General features: G+C 34.9%; 1 protein-coding gene and 1 long non-coding RNA gene across 3 annotated transcripts in view; one reads left to right on the forward strand and one right to left on the reverse strand.

The window, feature by feature from the left end:
* The window catches only part of LOC124437037 (DNA repair endonuclease XPF-like), a 32,181-nt gene that overhangs the window by 5,202 nt on the left and 6,662 nt on the right, over positions 1-20,317 (forward strand). Inside the window, 22 exon segments of the mRNA XM_046987354.1 lie at positions 6-118; positions 1,080-1,119; positions 1,287-1,400; positions 1,497-1,589; positions 2,360-2,415; positions 2,582-2,635; positions 3,059-3,128; positions 10,112-10,212; positions 10,304-10,335; positions 12,291-12,377; positions 12,681-12,742; positions 13,998-14,082; positions 14,236-14,270; positions 14,953-15,074; positions 15,740-15,812; positions 16,302-16,384; positions 17,156-17,249; positions 18,071-18,145; positions 18,283-18,345; positions 18,457-18,588; positions 19,307-19,393; positions 20,021-20,106. Coding sequence (XP_046843310.1) covers positions 6-118; positions 1,080-1,119; positions 1,287-1,400; positions 1,497-1,589; positions 2,360-2,415; positions 2,582-2,635; positions 3,059-3,128; positions 10,112-10,212; positions 10,304-10,335; positions 12,291-12,377; positions 12,681-12,742; positions 13,998-14,082; positions 14,236-14,270; positions 14,953-15,074; positions 15,740-15,812; positions 16,302-16,384; positions 17,156-17,249; positions 18,071-18,145; positions 18,283-18,345; positions 18,457-18,588; positions 19,307-19,393; positions 20,021-20,106 — 1,757 coding nt within the window.
* Positions 4,122-9,300, reverse strand: LOC124439485. 2 transcript variants are annotated; one of them, XR_006946459.1, is made up of 4 exons: positions 9,142-9,300; positions 5,239-5,359; positions 4,849-4,893; positions 4,122-4,744 (listed from the first exon to the last, which is right to left on the reverse strand). It is a non-coding gene; the product is annotated as an uncharacterized LOC124439485 (long non-coding RNA). The 2 variants fall into 2 exon arrangements; XR_006946539.1 differs by lacking the exons at positions 5,239-5,359; positions 9,142-9,300 and adding an exon at positions 5,097-5,224.

Raw genomic sequence — 20,317 nt, forward strand, 5'->3', positions numbered from 1 at the left:
AATAGACTGGTTTTATCAAAGCGTTTTCAGACGTTCCCGAATCGTTTACTGCTGGATTCTTGAAGGTTGAAAGAGTGATGAAAAATTTATTTGTGAAAAAACTTTACCTATGGCCAAGGTTAGAGTTGAAAGAGTGATGAAAAATTTATTTGTGAAAAAAATTTATGTATGGCTGTAGTTTAGATATGTATATCATTTTCAATGCATGCCATGACATCAAGAACGTCACGTTCAAGCCGTGTAGCCTTAGGAAAGTTTGATGTTTGCTTGAAAAATAGTTACATATCCTTCTGGGATTCTTTTTTGGTCTGGCACATTGGCTAAAAAAATCAGTTGAAAACTGAATTCGCCGAAGTGTGTTGTTGTTGTGATTTCTTATGACGTTAAAGCTTTCTGACTTTGAGTTACTTGTGATGCATACTCATGAGCGTATGAGATCCTTTTAATTCTTTGATGGTTTAATGGTCTTAATGATTTATATATGGCTATAAAAATCAAGCAATTTGATTGGTACAGAACCATTTATAAGAATACAAACGCACAGAATGAAAACCAGTCTGTGGTTTTAAAGCATAAAGAAAAGCAAATAGCAATAGTTATTAAAAGGTTAACTGAGATCTCTGAATTGCACAGATATAGAAATCTAATAATTTAGAATAGCTGGAACAGTAGACGAGTATATAAAAAGCTGCAAAAAGACGGTTATCTAGATACCCAGTTGCTAACACAGACACACTGTAATATAGATATATATAATGCGTCCATAACTGGACAGATGCGACGACAAAAAAATAATCTATTAAATATTTTTCTACGAAAGAAAATGGCAAGTGAACTTAGCTACCATTTTTACCTGTTTGAATTCGAAATGTTTTTTAATGTTTGATAAAATTTAGCATTCAAATGACGTTTACGTACAGTGCTCTTATTATATAGATTTAATAAATGTCATTTGAGAAAACAGAGAATATTGAGAAGCCCCATTCCCTCACTCCTATAGGAGTATATATACTGCTATCAATGTGCAATCATTCATTTGAAAAATATTTCTTCAGCTTACGTAAACAATCCTGTTTCAGATTCTATGCGCCAGTATCCTCGTTTCTGGAGAGACACGCAGTATGTAGCTATTTCGCATAAATAGTTGAGTTTTATGCACTAAAATTTGAAGTTCAAATCTGCTAAAAGGTCCTGTTAAGAACACCCAATTTGAAAATACACGGCTTGAATTGCTATAAGGTCGTCAGTTTCGCCCAGCCTCACATATGAAGTATCTTTTTATGTAGCCGGAACTCGTTGAATTGCACTTACAAATGACTCCATCTATGCTGGTCATTCAGACATCGATTCTAGAGTTGATTGCAACCTGTTTGAAAGATATCAAACGTCTCAACACATTCGTTAGTATACATGAATGATAAGTAAAAGTTCTGTCATTCTCTTCATGTCTTAGTATTGACATTGTTTTTGAAAAATTCGTTTTTCGTGCTCTCTAGTTAGATACACAAGAGTTGACGGTAGAAAACAGCATCAACAAATCTTTCGATAAACTTATTCGACATCAATTGGATCCAGTATGGCATCAATTGGTATGACATTTTTTTCGCTGGAGATAAACAACATTTTCTTACGAAACACTTCCATATGTGTTACGGTTTAAGCTCAAACGAACGCAAATTATGAGCGTGTTTATAGTAGCTATGTTTATTGAAAACTCTCTTGCAGTAATTATTACTGAACTATCAGGTTCAGAACTAGTTCACGCCATTTACCAATTATCTATTCCATAATTTCTTTTATAAATCTATAAATTTATCAAAGCTGTTTATAATTTAGTTCGAATGTATTGTGAATTGCTTTCTCCTTCACCTGCACAGATATGTAGCCAAAAAGAAGTAGCTATTTAAGCTCAAATTCTTTCACTTTCTTGTCGAATCGGACTTTTTTGTACGATTTGAACGTGAGAATATTTGTGTACGTTTTTAATTCGCGCTCAGGTATACTTTGAGTAATGTTATATGGTATGGTTCAGAATCACAAAGTGAAAGGGAGAGAGTCTAAGCGAAAAATTTATGAGATCACACAGTCAATTGCTGTGGTAGTTTGATCAGAGCGAACTACGTAGGTATTCTCATAACCTCAATGCAATCCACTAGTTTTCAATACGGGTCGAAAATTCTTCATTCGACGTAAATATGCCTTCGTTTTTAATGTTACTCTAAAATGATAGAGTAGCATTCAAATAATAAATCTGGCAATGCGGGCAAATAACTCCAACTTTAACTTGAGTGTTCTCATTACCATTCCCCACTGTAGCTACATGGTGTCTGTTAAACTTAGCGCTTTTTCTACAATATAGAGCTCCAAAACCAGGCAACTCGTTGCTGATCTTAAAGTGTTGAGGACCCTACTGTAGTAAGTTGATTGCACAGACATAAGCTATATGATTGTTTTAATCTTTTAAGTTTTGTTCATGTCATGGAAACTGTATTTTTGACAATTATTGAAGCAATGCACAAACGTAAGATGTATGTATTTGCAATCAAAAACTGTTTTACTGCGATTTACTACTTTTGTTTAGTTATCTGACGCAGTATGATTGTGTCACATTCTATCAATTTCTTTTATCAATCAGGTAAGATAACTGCATTTTGATTTTTATCTTTACGGCCATGCAGTTTAGTTACGTACCTATATGCATGTATGATTTGCTAGCTTAAAATTATTGGTACGTCTTGTTGATAGACGAGAAAAAAATTTAGGTAATTTTACGGGATCTTCTCTGATTTTATGGGCAGTTGGACTTGCAGGTCAAACCGATTGCAGGAGTTTTCGAGCAACAGCTGCACAATCTATCAATTATTAAATAGCTGTTTAAGACAAATACCTGTTATTGTATCATCCATAATGCCCAACTGTTCGAGCTTTTTAATAATTTCACAGCAAGTGGGCAATGTTATTTCAATTTAATGTGCATTACTTAGTTTGTGTGAACTATTTCAAGTCAAACTGTTCGTGTTAGAGTCGATGAGTTGATTGTTTCGATTTTAATATATAGAGCGAGTGAACGAGTGGCAATGCACCGGAGTATGTGGTTGTTTATGGATGCTACCACTGCGTTGTTCAAGGTAACTCACATTGACTGCATGTGGTTTAACTGGTCTTTGTTTGTGCAAAACATCCTGCGAAACCTATATTGACTTCATTTCGGAAACCTTTCCTGGCGAATAATGTCTCAACATATAGTGCGCAAATATTTTTTGACCTTATTCAAAAAATTCAGTTTTAAGGACAAATTTGCGTTACTGAGGTTTTTGCATCTGCATGGAATGACATGTTTAGAAATCCTATTTTTACTTTTACTTAATTTCTTTGTACGTACGTACATGTTTCCAAATGCATACTAGTTTCAGAGAAAATATTTTGGTGCTGTATTTACACCTGCCAATTAGTGTCTGCGCCTTAGTGTTTGAAAGTTAACTGGGTACACGCGTCAACTAGGAACATGTTAGGATAAACATGGACGTAGGATAACCCTAGCAGAGGTTTACCCTAGCAATCGAGTTACCCTACCTACCTACGACAATTTACAGGTGCGCTAGGGGGCATCCTAGTAGTAGGGTCACCCTACTGTGAATCTATAAAATAGAAAGGAAACCCTTGCAGTAGGGCTATGTTTTTGTTTACAAAAGCTATGGGATAAGGCTGGGGCTACCCTGTCAGTAGTTTAGCGATATAGGTAATAATTAATCGCTTGCGGACCATATAATTTTACAAGGTGAATTATACATGACTCAACAGAGTCAAAAAATGAAACGCGATTTGAAAGTGCAGCGGCTTAAAAATTTTTGAGACTTGCCGCTAATTCTTTATTATGAAAAACTCGATGTGAATATAATGAAATTATGTTATAAAGTATAACGATTTTCTGAGGCTTTATACCGAAGTCCGGACCCTATATAAACGTCTTTTGATAAAACACGAGATAGCCGTGCAGTTAAGGTTTCCCTACTATTCCTCATGTGAACTCTCGCCTATTTTTGACTCGCTTACAAGGGTATCCCTTCGGCCAGGGTTAACCTACTTCCATGCAAACAGGCCCCACGGCAAATTAACATTGGTTTGGTTTTCTGAGTCATAACATTGTCAAAGATTTCTTTACTTTACAAGAGTGTTAAACCATGCATAACAAGATAATTTATTAAAGTGCTACATGCTGCTAAACATACATTTTATGATAAGTCTACTTGTTGCTAAAGACTGTTTTGGCTGTCACGTTGACCATCCCTCTTTACGACGACATCGATGTTTGGTTTTGCCAAAATATAAGAGGCATTGTGGAAAATGCGGAGTCGGAGTCTCCCCAAATGCAAAGATGGATACTTCTAACACAGTCTAACACAGACTCCGCATTTTCTACTCTACAGAGGCATAAAGTGGAAAATGCGGAGTTCGTGTTAGAAGTTTCTATCTTTGCATGAGGAGAGACTACTCCGACTCCGAACTCTGGATTTTCCACCATGCCAATATAAAAGGGTATTGTTATGTTTAAATGAGGCGAAACTCGTGCAATACATTTTCAATATCATTAGCGTGACTAGCAAACAAACTGGAACGAAACTGCTCAAATATCCAAGCAAGGTTGGAGGAGTATATTAGCGACAGAGCAATAGAACAAGATATTGAAACTTTCGAAATAAGTACTGACAACAAAATGAGTGCTTAAAAGCTTGCCATAACCGATCTAAAAATAAAAAAAAACGTTTATAATGACCGCGTTGTGAAATTGTGTGAAATCACGTGAGAACGCTTAAATTATACAGGAAATCATGTGTTACAAACGCGTACCCTATGAAATCTTCGATGAACTCGTCAACTTCAGGATCGGTACAGCTAAATTGATAAAAAGCAAAACACATAACGCGTGTCGGATACTGATAAGGAAATCACTCATCATATGTTAGTAGCATGCACGAAATTTCAGTAATGACTTCAAGAAAATGAGTGATAGTGGAGAGAGAGTGAGAGAAGCGAGTTAGTTGTGAGCCGGATTTGACCGTGACGGAGTCTATTTTACAATACAGTAACGAACGTACTTATTTTTAGAGCGTATTGCTAGTTGATATATCTTTGTAAACGTTATTGTCGCGTGATTTCGTGACTTGTCAAGGACTACGAATTTGAGGCACAATTCTCGACACGCGTGAAACCACGTGAACATATATTTTTTTAACATACTTGCAAATAGGACAACGAAAAACTTGATTAACATCAACGATCATGTCCTCTACATCTGACCAATGAATTTTATGTCCACATTTTGGATTTATCAACCAAAGGCCACAATGATCGCACACGGCTGCAATGAAGCAGAGGCGGATTTAAACTTAGTCAACTAAGTCGGGCGACTAACGTATTAACGTGTCACTTTCAAAAAATTCCGTGGGTATTCCTTAAATTATAACACTTGAGTGCTTTAAAATTTCCGCAGGATTTGGGTCCATATACCGATTTTGATTGGTTTAAATTGATCAATTTGCGAGCATTCATTGGTTAGCGTATCGTGCAGGATCTGCAGGATCTATGTTCATTCTGTGATTCTGATTTGCCCAGACGAACCAGCTATATAGCTGTAATTGGTGGAGATTTCTTGCAGGATCTATACCAATTTAAAGCTTGTGATTGGTCAACATTGTTAGTTTTTGCAGGATATATCTATTTTGGTATATGATGTTGCCGAATCTTCAGATTTGATTGGTTGTTGTAGCGAACTTAGTCGGAATATATTTGTCTGCTTCATTGCGCTTGAATATTTATCGATCGTCATGGCTAACTCTAGCAGTATTTTAGATCGGGTTCTCTGACTTAAAAAAGTGATGATGTTGCTTTGCTTAAGACCTTTGAGGAATTATGTGATATATATAATTCTTCTCGTTTCTTAATGCCTGAAGAGCATTTTCCTTTAATTGGACGATCTTTGTATCGTTATGTAAATGCTGAGACAGGCTATTTGCCTCATCATGTGAAGGCCGACAATACGAAGCCATCGGTTGCTCTAAGGTAAAATTAGTTAAATTAAGATAAGTAGAAATGAATATAAGCCTAATTGCGTAGTTGTTATGACACGTTAAGACCAAAACTGCCGATTTGTTGTCATTTCATTGTTGTTGAAATGATCGCTTTTAACTCGCTTTGTTGACATTGCATAAATTGTTGCAGTCTTAATAATCAAGAAATCTTTCGACTGCTGTTTTATTAGATCTGAACCATCTGGAAATTGTCTATACAGCTCTGCTTCTCTGGCCTTGGTTGGAAGCAATGCTCTCATTCACACTTTGAGAGCTATGGTATCTATAGAGCTTTTATATATGCAAATTATTATTGTTATCATCCAATATTCACTTCCACCTTAGAGAAGCATGGTGACAAGGTCTCTGTTAGTGCAAAAAATGTTTTGGCTATGTCCTGTTGTTTTGAAAGTGTGGATTCACGTTTATTAGGGCTTGATCTTGTTAAAATGGAAGCTCTTTGCAACTGTAGAGATAAAATTTGGGGTAGTTTTTTGTGTATACTTGCTCTCTCCTCAGTTACTAATAGAATCATTTCTTTGATGTATCCTGATTGTGGAGAAGTTTCTTTTAAGTTGTTATTCAACCAAATTATTTCACCTCGTCTTCCTTTACCAACACCACCTACTCAATATAACTATTTATACCTCTTGTTTTGTTCTACAACTCTATTGACTTCTAGTAAAGTCTTTAAGCCAAATCACTTTGCACCTCTTATTTTCAAACCTATCAGTAAAACTAAAAGAAAGGCTTCTGCTTTGTTAGAAAAAGCTAACAAGAAAATTCCTCATGTTCAGGCAAAGTTGAAAGGAGAGTCTTCTACTGTTAACATTTCTAATTTTTTTCAACCAGTTTCAACCCCAGCAAGTAATAAGGCTAAACAATTTATTTTGCCCAAATTATTTAGTACTACACAAACACAATCAACACAAAGGTGCCTGCCATCACTAGTCTTGGTTTAATACATAACCCAAAACAAGAACTTTTGCAATCATTTTCATTAGATTTTCACAGCAATATCCAAATGATGTGAGATATTTTAGAGAAAAAGCTAGAAATATGAATGATTCTCAAAAGCTGCAGCTCATTCACAATGTTTTTAAACCGAATAGATCCTACCCATTTCCTAAATCAGCTGATGGTCGATCTTTTCTTTATTCGTGGCTGGAAGATTGTTCTTGGTTGTGTTACTCCCCTTCTTTGGATGGTGCTTTTTGTCTGCCTTGTGTTTTGTTTGGTGATCAGCTTCGAATAAAAATACAAAAATTAAAAAACCTTTTAGTGAACCAATGACATATTGGCCTGATGCTAAAGCTTGCTTCAAACGCCATATTGGTTTGAGTTCTAAGGCTCTCACCAGAGCAGGTTTGCACGAAAGCACACGTAAGAAATATTTGTCATTAGTTGGTCAGGCATCAGGAGAAGGACTGCAGATTGAGGTGTTGATTGATGAGCACAAACAGCAAGTCATCAGGCAAAATAGGGAAAAACTTGTATCAATAATTGATACTATTAAACTTTGTGGTAGACTTGGGTTAGCATTAAGAGGGCACCGTGATGATTCTTCATATCATCCGGAGGTTGGTTCTTACTCAAAAGGTGGTGTTGGTAATTCATGTTCTGTCCCCTTTGTCAGAAATGTTTTTAGTCAAATTAAAGAACTTTCTTACTGTAAAAATTTGACTCTTTAGGCTTGGTCATTATAGTTTTGACGAGAAGGAAAGAAAGAGCTTCTAATTTTTTATATAGTCATGATATCTCATAAATCTTAGTGACAAACGTGTCACTTAGCCTTAATTTTGTATATTAAATAATTTCATTATGGGTAATCCTCTGAGCCTGCGTGAAACCATTTTGAAATTATTTGTATGATGTGTTGCATCATTTTAATATGTCTATTCAAGTTTGAATTAGGAATATTGGATGTAGTATTTCATCTCTTTCTCGTAGCACTTTTTAAAAGAACATTGAAAACGTCAATTTATGTGTGTCATACACAGCACAATTGCTTTTGTATCTCTGTGAAAATGGTACAAATATACAACATCTTCTGTCACTAGACTTTTAAAATGACCGCCACTAAGGTTGTCGAAACGTCAGTCAACATCAACACCAACAGTCCTTCTAAGGACTATACTAACCCAGGCGATCTACATCTTAAAATATATATGATGCGCGTTTTGATGAAGTTGCCTAACATACAAGAAATATTCACCTTTTGTAAGGTCTTAATTAATGCATATGCGTTTTGATCTGGGAATAACAACAACTTTGTCTAATTGTGATACTTGTGAATGAACAATTGACCTTATGAAAGACCAAATATTTAACTTCATCATTAACAGGGTTACTGACATTTGGAGTCACGCTCTCAAAGGAATTAATAAGTTAACTGTGTCACCAGTCAATAGCATATCTTTTCCTAAACAATACCTTTTTATAAAAGAAATCAGTTTGAGCTTGGAGTATCGTCAAAATTTATGGAAATTGAATGTTTAGGTCAGCGTTTCGACGTTTTCTTTAGCGGTGGTTTGTGTTACTTTTCTGTTTAGCTCGGCAAAATAACCATTAGATTCAGATTATGTGTGTGCATATTCTTGGGGCGAGGTTAAAGGATTAGAATGACAGGGATTATGTAGAAAACTGAACAATTTTACATCTTTGAAATGTCCCACGTTGTCGCTTTTTCTAATCAAACTCCTGTTGCTTTGTTGCAAAGGTGTGAAAGGCGAGTATCTGGCGCCTTAAAACCAGACTGCTCTCTTTTTGTTTAAGGCTTCTCATTACGTTGAGGCTGTCCATGTCGGAATTGCATTTTCACGTGGTGAGGGTGCCATTTCCTAGGCATGCTGATGAGCTCTGATATAGGGTGAAACAGTCCTTATAATTCATCATATTAGCAATGTTGCGTTAGCAGAATTTTTAGCTAATGCGACCACGCCCATTTATTAAAATTTTGTTCGACCACGCCCTTCCGACTAAGGAATTAAAAATCCTGGATCCGCCCCTGTGAAGGATTTGTTTTCTAAAACGTTCTATGTATGTAAGATTTGAATGATTCAACCCTGCTTACTCAAAATAGGTTTGATTGAAGATTGTGCTTCCATTCTTAACGAAATATGAGTTTTTGACGGTTTGATCCTCAAGCAATATATTTTATAAATGAGATGACGAGAAAGACGCAAAACATCAGACGTTTACTCAAGGCAGTCTCCAGCGGAAATTCCCATGTTACTAGAGCCGCAGGGTAATCCGAGCATGCTTTTAAGGCTTTGTTACCATTGTTAATTTATACTATTTAGTAATTAGCTCTTTAAAAATTTAATTATTTCCAGCAGTCGGTCTGTAAGAAAATATATATTGACTACGCAATGTCATTAGCTCCAGACATTAAGTCTTAAAATTATAATACTGGGTTATTTGAAGTTCTACTTTTTTTGTTGCTAATATAGCAATCTGTTTACACTTACAGCTGGGTTTTTTTATGATAGTTTTTTATGATAGTTTATGATAGTTCATTTTACTCGCGCATGCGTAGCTTCTATAAAATTGTCGTTAATCTCGTTACAAGCAAACAAACAGACCGGCACGTTCATTTAGAGTTTGTTTTCAATTATTCAGTTTCACGACTATCGAAGTTATCGAACTGTGTGTTTATTTTCAAAGATGAAAAAATTGTAAAATTGCATGTTTTCTCCAGCCAAATGCGTTACTATTAAAAATGTAAGAGAATATGGCTTGCTAATTGTTTTTCGTTGTTTATAATGTGTTTTCCATAAATATCAGGTTAATAATAAGTAGACCAAGCCTATTGCGAGTAAATCATGTTTTTCATTTCTCAACTTAATAAGCATATCAAATAAATCAGCAATAAAAATTGTTTTGCATAACATCAAGCAGAAGTATGTAACTATAGTAATAGATGTAAACCTTGTTTTTTTTTCATTTCACACATAGCTGTATTAAGTATACCACAGATTTTGTCGATCGAGTAATAATATATATGTATGTAAATATATTGCCTATCCTTTTTCTTATCATAGCATGCCAGAGAAAGAGTTTATCGATTCAGTGAAACGAAGCCTGTGACAAAAAAACAGAAAACCTTGACAAGTTATATGGACAAAAGGCAAGAAAAACCGGAGAATGCGCACATCCTTGAATTTTATTTCATTTTAATGAACTGTGCTATTTGTGAAACAGATTTTTTATTGATTTCCTATTCCATTGTTTAGTGAAAATGTCAACGAAGTTCATAAAACAAAAGGTAAATAATCGTTGGGCTTTATAGAGACTATTATTCGGACTGTGAAAGCTCTCTCTCACTCCCTGATTTGGGCTTCAATGTCGGAAAATGTGTTGTGACGTTTTTATCCAGTGGCGGACATTTGAAATATTGGAGGGGGGGTGGGGGTGGTCTCTTCCTCAAGGCATGAGATTTCTGGGAAGACTGCTGGGTATGCCTATTGGTATAATTTTAAAATTCGATCTCCAGAAAATTTGTTTAAGGATTCCTACGTATACATAATCCTACACACACAAGGTTTACTGGTACGTGTACAATACAGGCGTCTATCAAATAGTTATTATTTAACATCACAGTCATGTTATGTAGGTGTGATTTTAGGGATTTGCTGCAAGATTTTAAAATCTTTCAAATCCTATCCCCTCTCCCCCCCTAGTGTCCGCCACTGAATGAGCTCTCTTCTTTGCCTTTCTAATGATTTTGTATCCTGTCTTGCATATTACTCGAGGCATGAGATTTCTAGTGATATTCCAGTGCATGCTTATTGGTAGACTTTCAAAATTTCATCCTCAGAAATTTAACTTAAGGATTCCTATGTACACATAATCCTACACACACAAAAGGTTTAATACGTCTGTTGGTACGTGTATGGTACCGAAGTCTATCAAATAGTCATTATTTAACATCACAGTCATGTTATGTAGGTGTGATTAGAGGGATTTGGCTCATGATTTTAAATTTATCAAAATTATTGGGGGCTCAAGTCTCCCTCTCCTCTAGTGTCCACCTCTGACTTTTACCGTAACGCAATGAAAACAGCGCTGTGAGTTTTGCTTAGTGACACAGTTGATACGATCTTATTCCACAGTTTTCAAAATACAACACAGTGCAAGCAACTATATCTTGAGTTGTGTACAAGGATAGTTGCTAATGGTTTTCACCGTACAACACAATATTAAAAAATTGTAGCAACGCGAAATTATTGCAACGCTATTCAACATCATAGTTATGTTATGAAGGTGGGATTAGAGGGATTTGCTCCAAGATTTGAAATCTTTCAAAATTGTTTGACGGCTCAAGACGACCCCCTTTCGCCCCCACCCCACCATTGTCCGCCACTGACTTTTACCTTAACGCAATGAAAGCAATGACGTGAGTTGTGTACAAGGATAGTTGCTAATGGTTTTCGCCATAAAACACTGTTAAAACGACTACTTTGAGCTATGCACGGTGACAGTCGTTACAATATTTCTGGTTTTCCCCATAAAATGCAACATTAGCAACTTTTTTGAGCTGCGCACATTGTTTTCACCTTACAACACAATTGGAGCAACTACCTTGATTTGTGCTCCTCCATAATTGTTACAATATTTCTGGCTTTCCCCATAAAATGCAACGAAAGCAACTACCTTGTGTTGTGCAAAAGGACAGCTCTTACCATGTTATTGGTTTTCACCATACTGCGCAATGATAGCAACTAACTTGAGTTATGCAAAGTGATAGAGACAGTTGTTACAATGTTTCTGATTTTCAACATACAACGCAATGAAAGCAAACTTTTTGAGTTGTATACGGTGACAGTTGTTACATTGCTGCTGCTTTTGTTGTAATTTCTTGTTTGTCCTTTTATTTGACGAAACAAACTTTCATTACGTTTTACATCAAGTAGTTGCATCCTTAACGTAGCTAAATACCAACGATTAATGAGAGTGATATTCATTTTCTACAATATTTGGCCATATTCACTTAATATGTTCTAGGATTTTTGTATTTCATGCTAACTCATGACAAGGAAACAATCGACATCATTAAATTTCCCTGTATTAATTTTTACCGATAGTATGCCTATAACTGCCAGAGGGAATTAGTCTGGTCAAAAAAGTAGAGGTTGATGCCCCACCATCTCTCCCAGGCCACTGAGCTATAACTATATTTAAGTTTCCTGGACTACTCTGATGAACTCTTTGTTGTTTCAGAGTTGGTGTTGGAAGAAAGTCCGAAATGGAAGTTGCTAAAGGACGTTGTGAATGAAATCGATCAAGAAAATTCGTCGGAAATCTCTGGTATAACTAGCCGAATAGTCATGTGTAGCGTGGCAGTGATGTTCTGATGTCGGTAGTTTCTTGGCTTGTGTAGGTTGTGGCTCACTGGTGTCTGCAATAGTCAACCGGTGTTGGCCAGCGGTTGTTTCATGTCTTAAGCACTATTTCCATTTCAATATCCAGTTGTGCGCTTTATAAAGACATAGACGAAAGCTGCGATTAATTTACTTCCGTTTCTCCAAGTTAATAGGGCACCGAAAAAATGCTTATTGTGCTTCGTGCCATAAAATAGATGTTGCATTGTGTTTTTGTGGTTTTCTATAGGTGGCAGTCGCCATGTTCTAATCGCTGCATCAGATCAACGGACATGTCTTCAATTGAGAGAGGTATCTATCTTCCATTTGTATGCTGCTACTTCTTCACTGCACAGTACGTATAAGCTTCAACATTTCCAGGCTTATGTGACCAGCAAGATTCTCGTACATTCAACTACTATTAAAACAGCGACTGATATACAGATAAATTTTTATTTCAATACAATGGGTCAAACGTACGGTTCTGAACAACAGAGTGTATAAATATTATCATTAATCTTTATTTCAATAAAATGCGTCAAACGTACGGTTCTAAACAACAGAGTGTATAGATATTAACATTAATCTTTATTTCAATAAAATGCGTCAAACGTACGGTTCTAAACAACAGAGTGTATAGATATTAACATTAATCTTTATTTCAATAAAATGCGTCAAACGTACGGTTCTGAACAACAGAGTGTATAAATATTAACATTAATCTTTATTTCAATAAAATGCGTCAAACGTACGGTTCTAAACTACAGAGTGTATAGATATTAACATTAATCTTTATTTCAATAAAATGCGTCAAACGTACGGTTCTAAACAACAGAGTGTATAGATATTAACATTAATCTTTATTTCAATAAAATGCGTCAAACGTACGGTTCTAAACAACAGAGTGCATAGATATTAACATTAATCTTTATTTCAATAAAATGCGTCAAACGTACGGTTCTAAACAACAGAGTGCATAGAACATAACTGACAAGGAGGACTAAAGCCATATTCATCGTTACCTCGTATTTTGGCCACTAAATATAAACATCCATGTACAAAAAAGTACAACACGATACATGAATTGTGCTCAATCTCAAACGATCCAAAAACCATGCTTTCATACGGGTCCTTTTGCATAACAATTAGCATAATCTAAGCCCTATGCATCTCGGCCCTGCTGTACGTTTGTACATTTTTGACGTAGAGGCTGTTTTGTCCCACTTAGGATTTTTGCCAGGTATTTTTCGAACACATGAATGCACTATACCTGTGATTTATATAGAATAACGATACGTTTTTTCCGGCTTTTTAAACTTTTGCAATAAACCAATGCCAGGGTTGCTAATGTGGTGAGTATGTTAACATCGTCACGTTCAGTTAAAATATTTGGATATATTGCATAAGTAATAAAACACCAAACTCTTAAACATTCCCGAGTTGGATTCTTCATACTTCGTAGATTATACATTAGGCAAGGACTTAAATTCAGTTGAAATAATATTCTTTTCGAGATGTAAACTTGCGCGTGTTAATTCTGTTCTCTTTGTCAATTTCATTTGTGTAGTTTTTGTGCAAGGGTGGAAAATCACTTCTGACCAGACTGTATGATAAAAATGAAAATGGAAAGAGTTCGAGAGGAACCACTTCAGGTGATTTTGCATCATTTCTTTTATTCGTATATCGCACGTCTACACACTTGATGTGCTCTAAACATTTAACAATTGACCAATCAGAAGTCGTTAAATTTTATAAACACATCAATTACCGTGATCACGATTTGGCCGTTTTAACGTTTTTGACAGATGAAACTGGGAAAAAGGTGGTTGAAAAGCGCAAGGTAAAGTTTTAGAGAGAGTGTTTGGGAGGCTTGGGACTTGATTGAATATACTTCAAACTATTTGTTGAATTTTTCGTAAATGGCCGATGTCTGATATTTCTAGTTAATCATCTTATGTGAGACGTTTTTTGTGCTTTGTGTCTTTGCGTTAGATAGCTAATTTTGTTTTAATTTAATGATGAACCGAAGCGTACTACAAAAAGCGTTTCTAAGGCAATAAAAGCGCGCTGTTTTGTGGAAAGCGAAGCTCCATTATAATAAATAAACAGTAAAATAGCCCTCAGCTCTTAGACTTGCGAGTGAAGTCCTGCACTTGATAAGCTGTTGATATTACAACCTGTTATGGTTGTGCATGAAAAGACTGGGACCGGACACGATGTTTTTGGTGAAAGGCAGCCTTTCAGCAGGAAGTTTAGTTTGACGTTATTACGAAGAACTATGGGTGGATTTTTTATCTTTAGTTTTACGCCGCACATGGTTTATAATTCATACATATTTGATCATACGAGCACGATACTTTAAACTCAATTTTAATTGAAATGAGAGACACGTTTCGACTTAAGTATTAGCCATCTTCAGTGCGATCGTTTAAAGAGATATTGTCATTTATTTGAAAATGTTTACTAAGCATATTGCATTTTACGATCTCAATGCAACTCGTTTTCATTGTGTTAACCTATAGGGTAAAGAAAAGAGAACACTGAAATCCAAAGATAAGTCAAAACAAAAGTCGTCCAGCAAAGAAAAACAGACTATGGAAAAGTTTATTCAAGTTTTGGACGAAAACGATGAAGAATATGAACGGTAAGACTTTTTCATGAAATCTAAAACGTAAGCATATTGCAATATATGCTTACGCAAGAGAATTTCGTTCAGTGAATAAGATGACGAGTTAAATTGTTTTCGCCCCTTTCAAAAGTGAAGATTGAAAGTATTTTCTGTCTCTTGCAGCGAATGTTATTGTGCAATATTCTTGCAGCGAATGTTATTGTGAATGTTATTGTGCGTTACTTGCTCCTCTATATTGTCTTAGTTGACTTAATTTAGCTGTTTAGCTATTCAAATATTATTTTCTTGCTGCTTCAAATAGAGATTAGAATGAGAAAAAAACTATGTTTGAACTCTTCCAAATATCTTGAATCGTCGTTCTAATATTTTTAATACTCATACTCACATAATGAAATGTCCAATAAATTTTCATTTCAATGTAATTTTGAATGATGAATTTTTTTTACATATACGTAACTAACTTGAAATATCCTGGAAGAAAAATTATGAAATATTAAATTACCTAATGTTTCCTTCTTAAACTTAATCTCCGTCTGATAGTAAAAATAACCAAGATACATGTAATACTCACTCGATAACGATCACTAACAAACGTCTCCTTGAAATAAGTCTTTACTTCGTAGCTTTACATTGACCTAATTTGGGCATCATAACTTACGTATGCTTTTTTTTCATTATAGAGGAGAAGAAGAGCAAGGTGAAGAGATTGGCGTTGTGTCCAAAAATAAATCAGCAGGGAAGTTATTGTTGAAGGTAAAGTCACCTCGCTATACTATAATTTATATTTTTGAGACCTGGGAGAGGATTACCTAATGAATACATTAGTCGTAGAATGATCCACAAATTACATCCATCTACTAGCAGTAATTTTATCAAAAAACACATTCTGAGAATGAAATAATGAAAGGGCTTGTAATAGTCAAGTCTTCTTTGCAATAACATATGTATTGCAAGAGCTCACAAATTGGCAGCATTTAAGGGGCCCGATTGCAGGATAAAAACCAAAACAAACTCGATGTAACTTTTATACAACTTTTGTACTTAAGTTGCTTTAATAAACTATGGTGTATTTGATGATTCAACTTTTACAATTTTTACTATCATGTAAGAGGCTCCTAAGGCCAGGGGCCCCCAACGAATTCTCTTAGTCTCGTCCATGGTCAGCACGCCTCTGATGAATTGTATCTGTACTCACACGGAACTCAATATATTTTACAAATGTATATTTTCTGTTGTTTGCAGACAGACTCTTCTGACGCTTGTGAAATAACATTTGATTTAGTTTCAACGCCCCTGGTCGTTATTCATCCCCTGACTGAAGCAAGGTCTGTATGCATTGGTAAATTATCTTTTGCATTTATTCTCAAGCATTGTAGAACATGCGAGAAAATATGTCATTCAAGTTTTAAAATAAATAAAACGATATAGACGCTGCCCTTTTTTAAAGAAGGCAGTTACATTTTTCAGCTAGAAATTCGCGTTTTTTCAGAACAATCGCGAAAAGTGTTTTTTATAGCATTTGCAGTTTCGAACATAAAAAACGTTGTTTACGTACTAATTTCATCATTGCTTTTTGATGCCGAATACGTTTTCATCCATCTTATTTTTCATTCGTGAGGCAAAAAAGGCTAGAAATTCGATGGAAATTATATACTGGATGGAAATAATACTGTAGTTATACTTGTGACGTTCACTTGCAGTTTTCAACTTTTTTAATTCTTCGTTCTGACGCTTAACCTTTGCTTGTTGTTTTCTGAAGCAAAAATTGCTATATGTGATCCTTCACTGTGATCTGTATAAGTTTAATTTCAACATTAAACGGAATCTACTATCGCTCTTCTAAAACCATGTGATTTAGTGATTCGCACAGTCTAACTCAAATATGTTGCTTGAATTTGATAAAAGATTGCTATTTTTAGTGAACCGTTCAGTCTAACTCAAACATTTTACAACAATTTCATCAAAAATTGCTATATGCTGAAGCCACGTTATTTTTTATTTTGTGATCCGTGCAGTCTAACTCAAACATTTTACATCAATTTCATCAAAGATTGCTATAGCTAAATGCTCTGAACCCACATGATCTTTTTATTTAGTGATCCGTACAGCCTTACTCGAACATTAAATGAAGTCGAACCACGCTATGTTATACTTTACGATGCGCATATAGAATTCGTTCGACAACTAGAGGTATACTCATCTCTTTATGAACTTCGCTTTTGATCATTTTTTTCAAGTTTGCTGTTGGATGATATTAGACTGGAAAAGACGTAATCATATATTTTGAAATCGTGTACAGGGCAATGAAATCATAAAATCAACGAAAAATCTATCAGGTCGTAGCTATTTTGTCATATCAATAGAGTATAGATTTTTTCCACGATAAGGTTTCACGTTCAAACAACCTTGAAGTATAGCAAGTTTTCAAAATGTGAACGTTAAATTCAAAACCACTTGTTCTTCTCGTTTGTTGTAAAAAAAAACACGAAGGCCCGTTCACACGATCCGATTATTTTGGTTCCGACTTTTGGTTGCTTGTTCAGACGGTCCGATAATTTTGTTGATATTTATATTCGTTTGGATATTTATAGTCGTTTGAACAGCCATTTGTGTTATCCAGTACATTTATCGATATATTTATCGTATTTTTGTTCTTGTTTCGTGAAGTCTTTTTCAAATCTATGTAATTTGACTATTCGGCTTCCTCTGATCTTGTCGGATGAAAATATGTTCTATTTTAGTCCGAAATTTTAGATTGACGGATCCGACTGTCGAAGGCTCACTTATATGTGTTCACACGATCCGTTTTTTAGGATCCAAAAAAATCGGATTGTGTGAATGTGCCTTTACAGATAAAACCAAATACAGTGACTTTTATCGTCTGGGGCTAATGATAAAAGATTGTGATTAATAACTTGCAAAATTTGATGTTTTTTCTATAGCTTCCGGCAAATCTTTCCGTTCCATATGACTAAATATTTCTGTCTTTTTTACATTGTGTTATTTTATAGGTATTTAAAGCGTCAAGGCCTGGAATTCCTTTACGTATTTATTTTATGATCTTTGGTGGCTCTGTTGAAGAACAGGTGGTGCTTCCGTTTGCTGAGTTATGAACTCAAACTTAGTTTTTTCCGCTTTCGTAGCTATGAACGATTTTGGCATGTAAACACGTAATAGAAGTGCTGTATTTGATTTTGTATAAAGCTTTGCCTTAATTTTCTAGCGGTATCTTACAAGATTAAAGAAGGAGAATGAAGCTTTCGAAATGTTGATCAGAACAAAAGCGGTATGAGCCTACTAAATGAGCTTTGCTGGATGCTTCTACCAAGACTGCATAGTTTTCATGACATGTCGTTTTATGTTTGTGCTCTATTGTGGTATTTTTTGTCACCCTTAGACCATGGTCATACCTGAAGAACGCGATGGTAAGAGTGAAGGTGCCATTCAACTAGATCGTGATACAAGTAAGCCATCAGATGTAGCCAGCACTCGTCAAGGTGGTGGCCGTGAAGGACAAAACTCTAGAAAGGTTATTGTCTACTTGAAAGATCAGTATGACCTTCCTTATGCAAAAAAAATTGACAGCCATTTGAACTGGACTCTGAATTTCATATTCGGTGGTTTTAGGGAATTGACATTTCTTTTGAATGAATCAATGCACTATATATTTCATTTCGTACCCTATGCAAAAGTGCTTCATACATCTTCCTCCGTTCATGTACAGCATGTAATTGTTGTTGTGTACATCACTTCTTATTTATTGTTGTTCTTTATGTAGTTGTTGTTTTGTACATCACTTCTTATACATTGTTGTACTTAATGTAGTTGTTGTTTTGTACATCACTTCTTAAACGTTGTTATACTTTATGTAGTTGTTGTTTTGTACATAACTTCTCATACATTCTTGTACTTTATGTAGTTGTTGTTTTGTACATAACTTCTTATACATTGTTGTACTTTATGTAGCTGCTGTTTTTACATCACTTCTTATAACTTGTTGTACTTTATGTAGTTATTGTTTTGAACATAATTTCTTATACCTTGTTGTACTTTATTTAGTTGTTGTTTTGTACATAACTTCTTATACATTGTTATACTGTGTGTAGTCGTTATTTTATGCATCACTTTTTATAGATTGTTGTACTGCATGTAGTTGCTTATACATCACTTAATTATATACATGTTTCTACTGTATGTTCAACTAACTTTAGTACGTAAGCAAGTATTATTACTTTTCCTTTACATAGATTACAGTTGACGTTCGAGAGTTTCGTAGTACATTACCATCGTTAATTTATAAAAGAGGAATTGATATCGAACCTGTCACTTTGGAAGTAAGTTTTGATGCGATTTCAGGCAAACTTTGCACTTGTTTGACGAAATAGTCAACAATTGATTTTTATCTAGTTTTGTTATTTATGACGAAACTCTAGTTTTTACATTTGTTGAAGCAATCAGCAAATAGGGAAGCTAATCCTCTCAATCTGACCAAAATGCAGCCTGGGAAATAGACTGGCATGCTAATGGTTTGTGACTGCTAAATAAAATGGTTGCTGCTCTACTAAAACTTAGCTATATACCATGCACAGATAACATGGTTTAATTCATTTTTGTATGAAACCTTTGGTTTTGCTTGAACTTCGTCATACGCGTATTTTATTTATGAATTCTTCCACTCATTTTGCTGTGTCTGTGCATTTTTTGCATCAGTATTAATTATTTGTGATCTTTATCTTGACCAATATATATGTTTCAGGATACTTTAAACAATCTTAAATTGGCTGGGATAATTGAAATCAATTCATATTTGTTATTTTAACAATTGACAACCAATTACCTTTTGATTATTAACATTTAGCCATTTAATGATTGACAACCTGGTTCCACCCAGAAAAACCTTTTTACCATTAATTTTTTCAGTATGTGGGTTCAGAACTAAAGGCATTTTGTTCTTGTTTTAGATTGGCGATTATATTCTGACTCCTGATATATGTGTGGAAAGAAAAAGTGTCCCTGATTTAATTGGTTCTTTGAATTCGGGAAGACTGTAAGTCTACTATTTGTTTTACATTCAGCCATTCTTTTCCTGCTAAATGTATGAACATTTTTCAACTACATTTGGTAATCTACCACTGATATTTTTAAAATAGTTCTTAGGACATTTATCTGCAATCTTATGACGTAAATAGATTTGCCGTATATTATAGGGATATTAGAGACATCCATACTGGGTTTTATTTACGTGACAAGCAGTGCAT

The sequence above is a fragment of the Xenia sp. Carnegie-2017 genome, unplaced genomic scaffold (assembly GCF_021976095.1).
Source record: "Xenia sp. Carnegie-2017 unplaced genomic scaffold, XeniaSp_v1 HiC_scaffold_1, whole genome shotgun sequence".
Lineage (NCBI taxonomy): Eukaryota > Metazoa > Cnidaria > Anthozoa > Malacalcyonacea > Xeniidae > Xenia > Xenia sp. Carnegie-2017.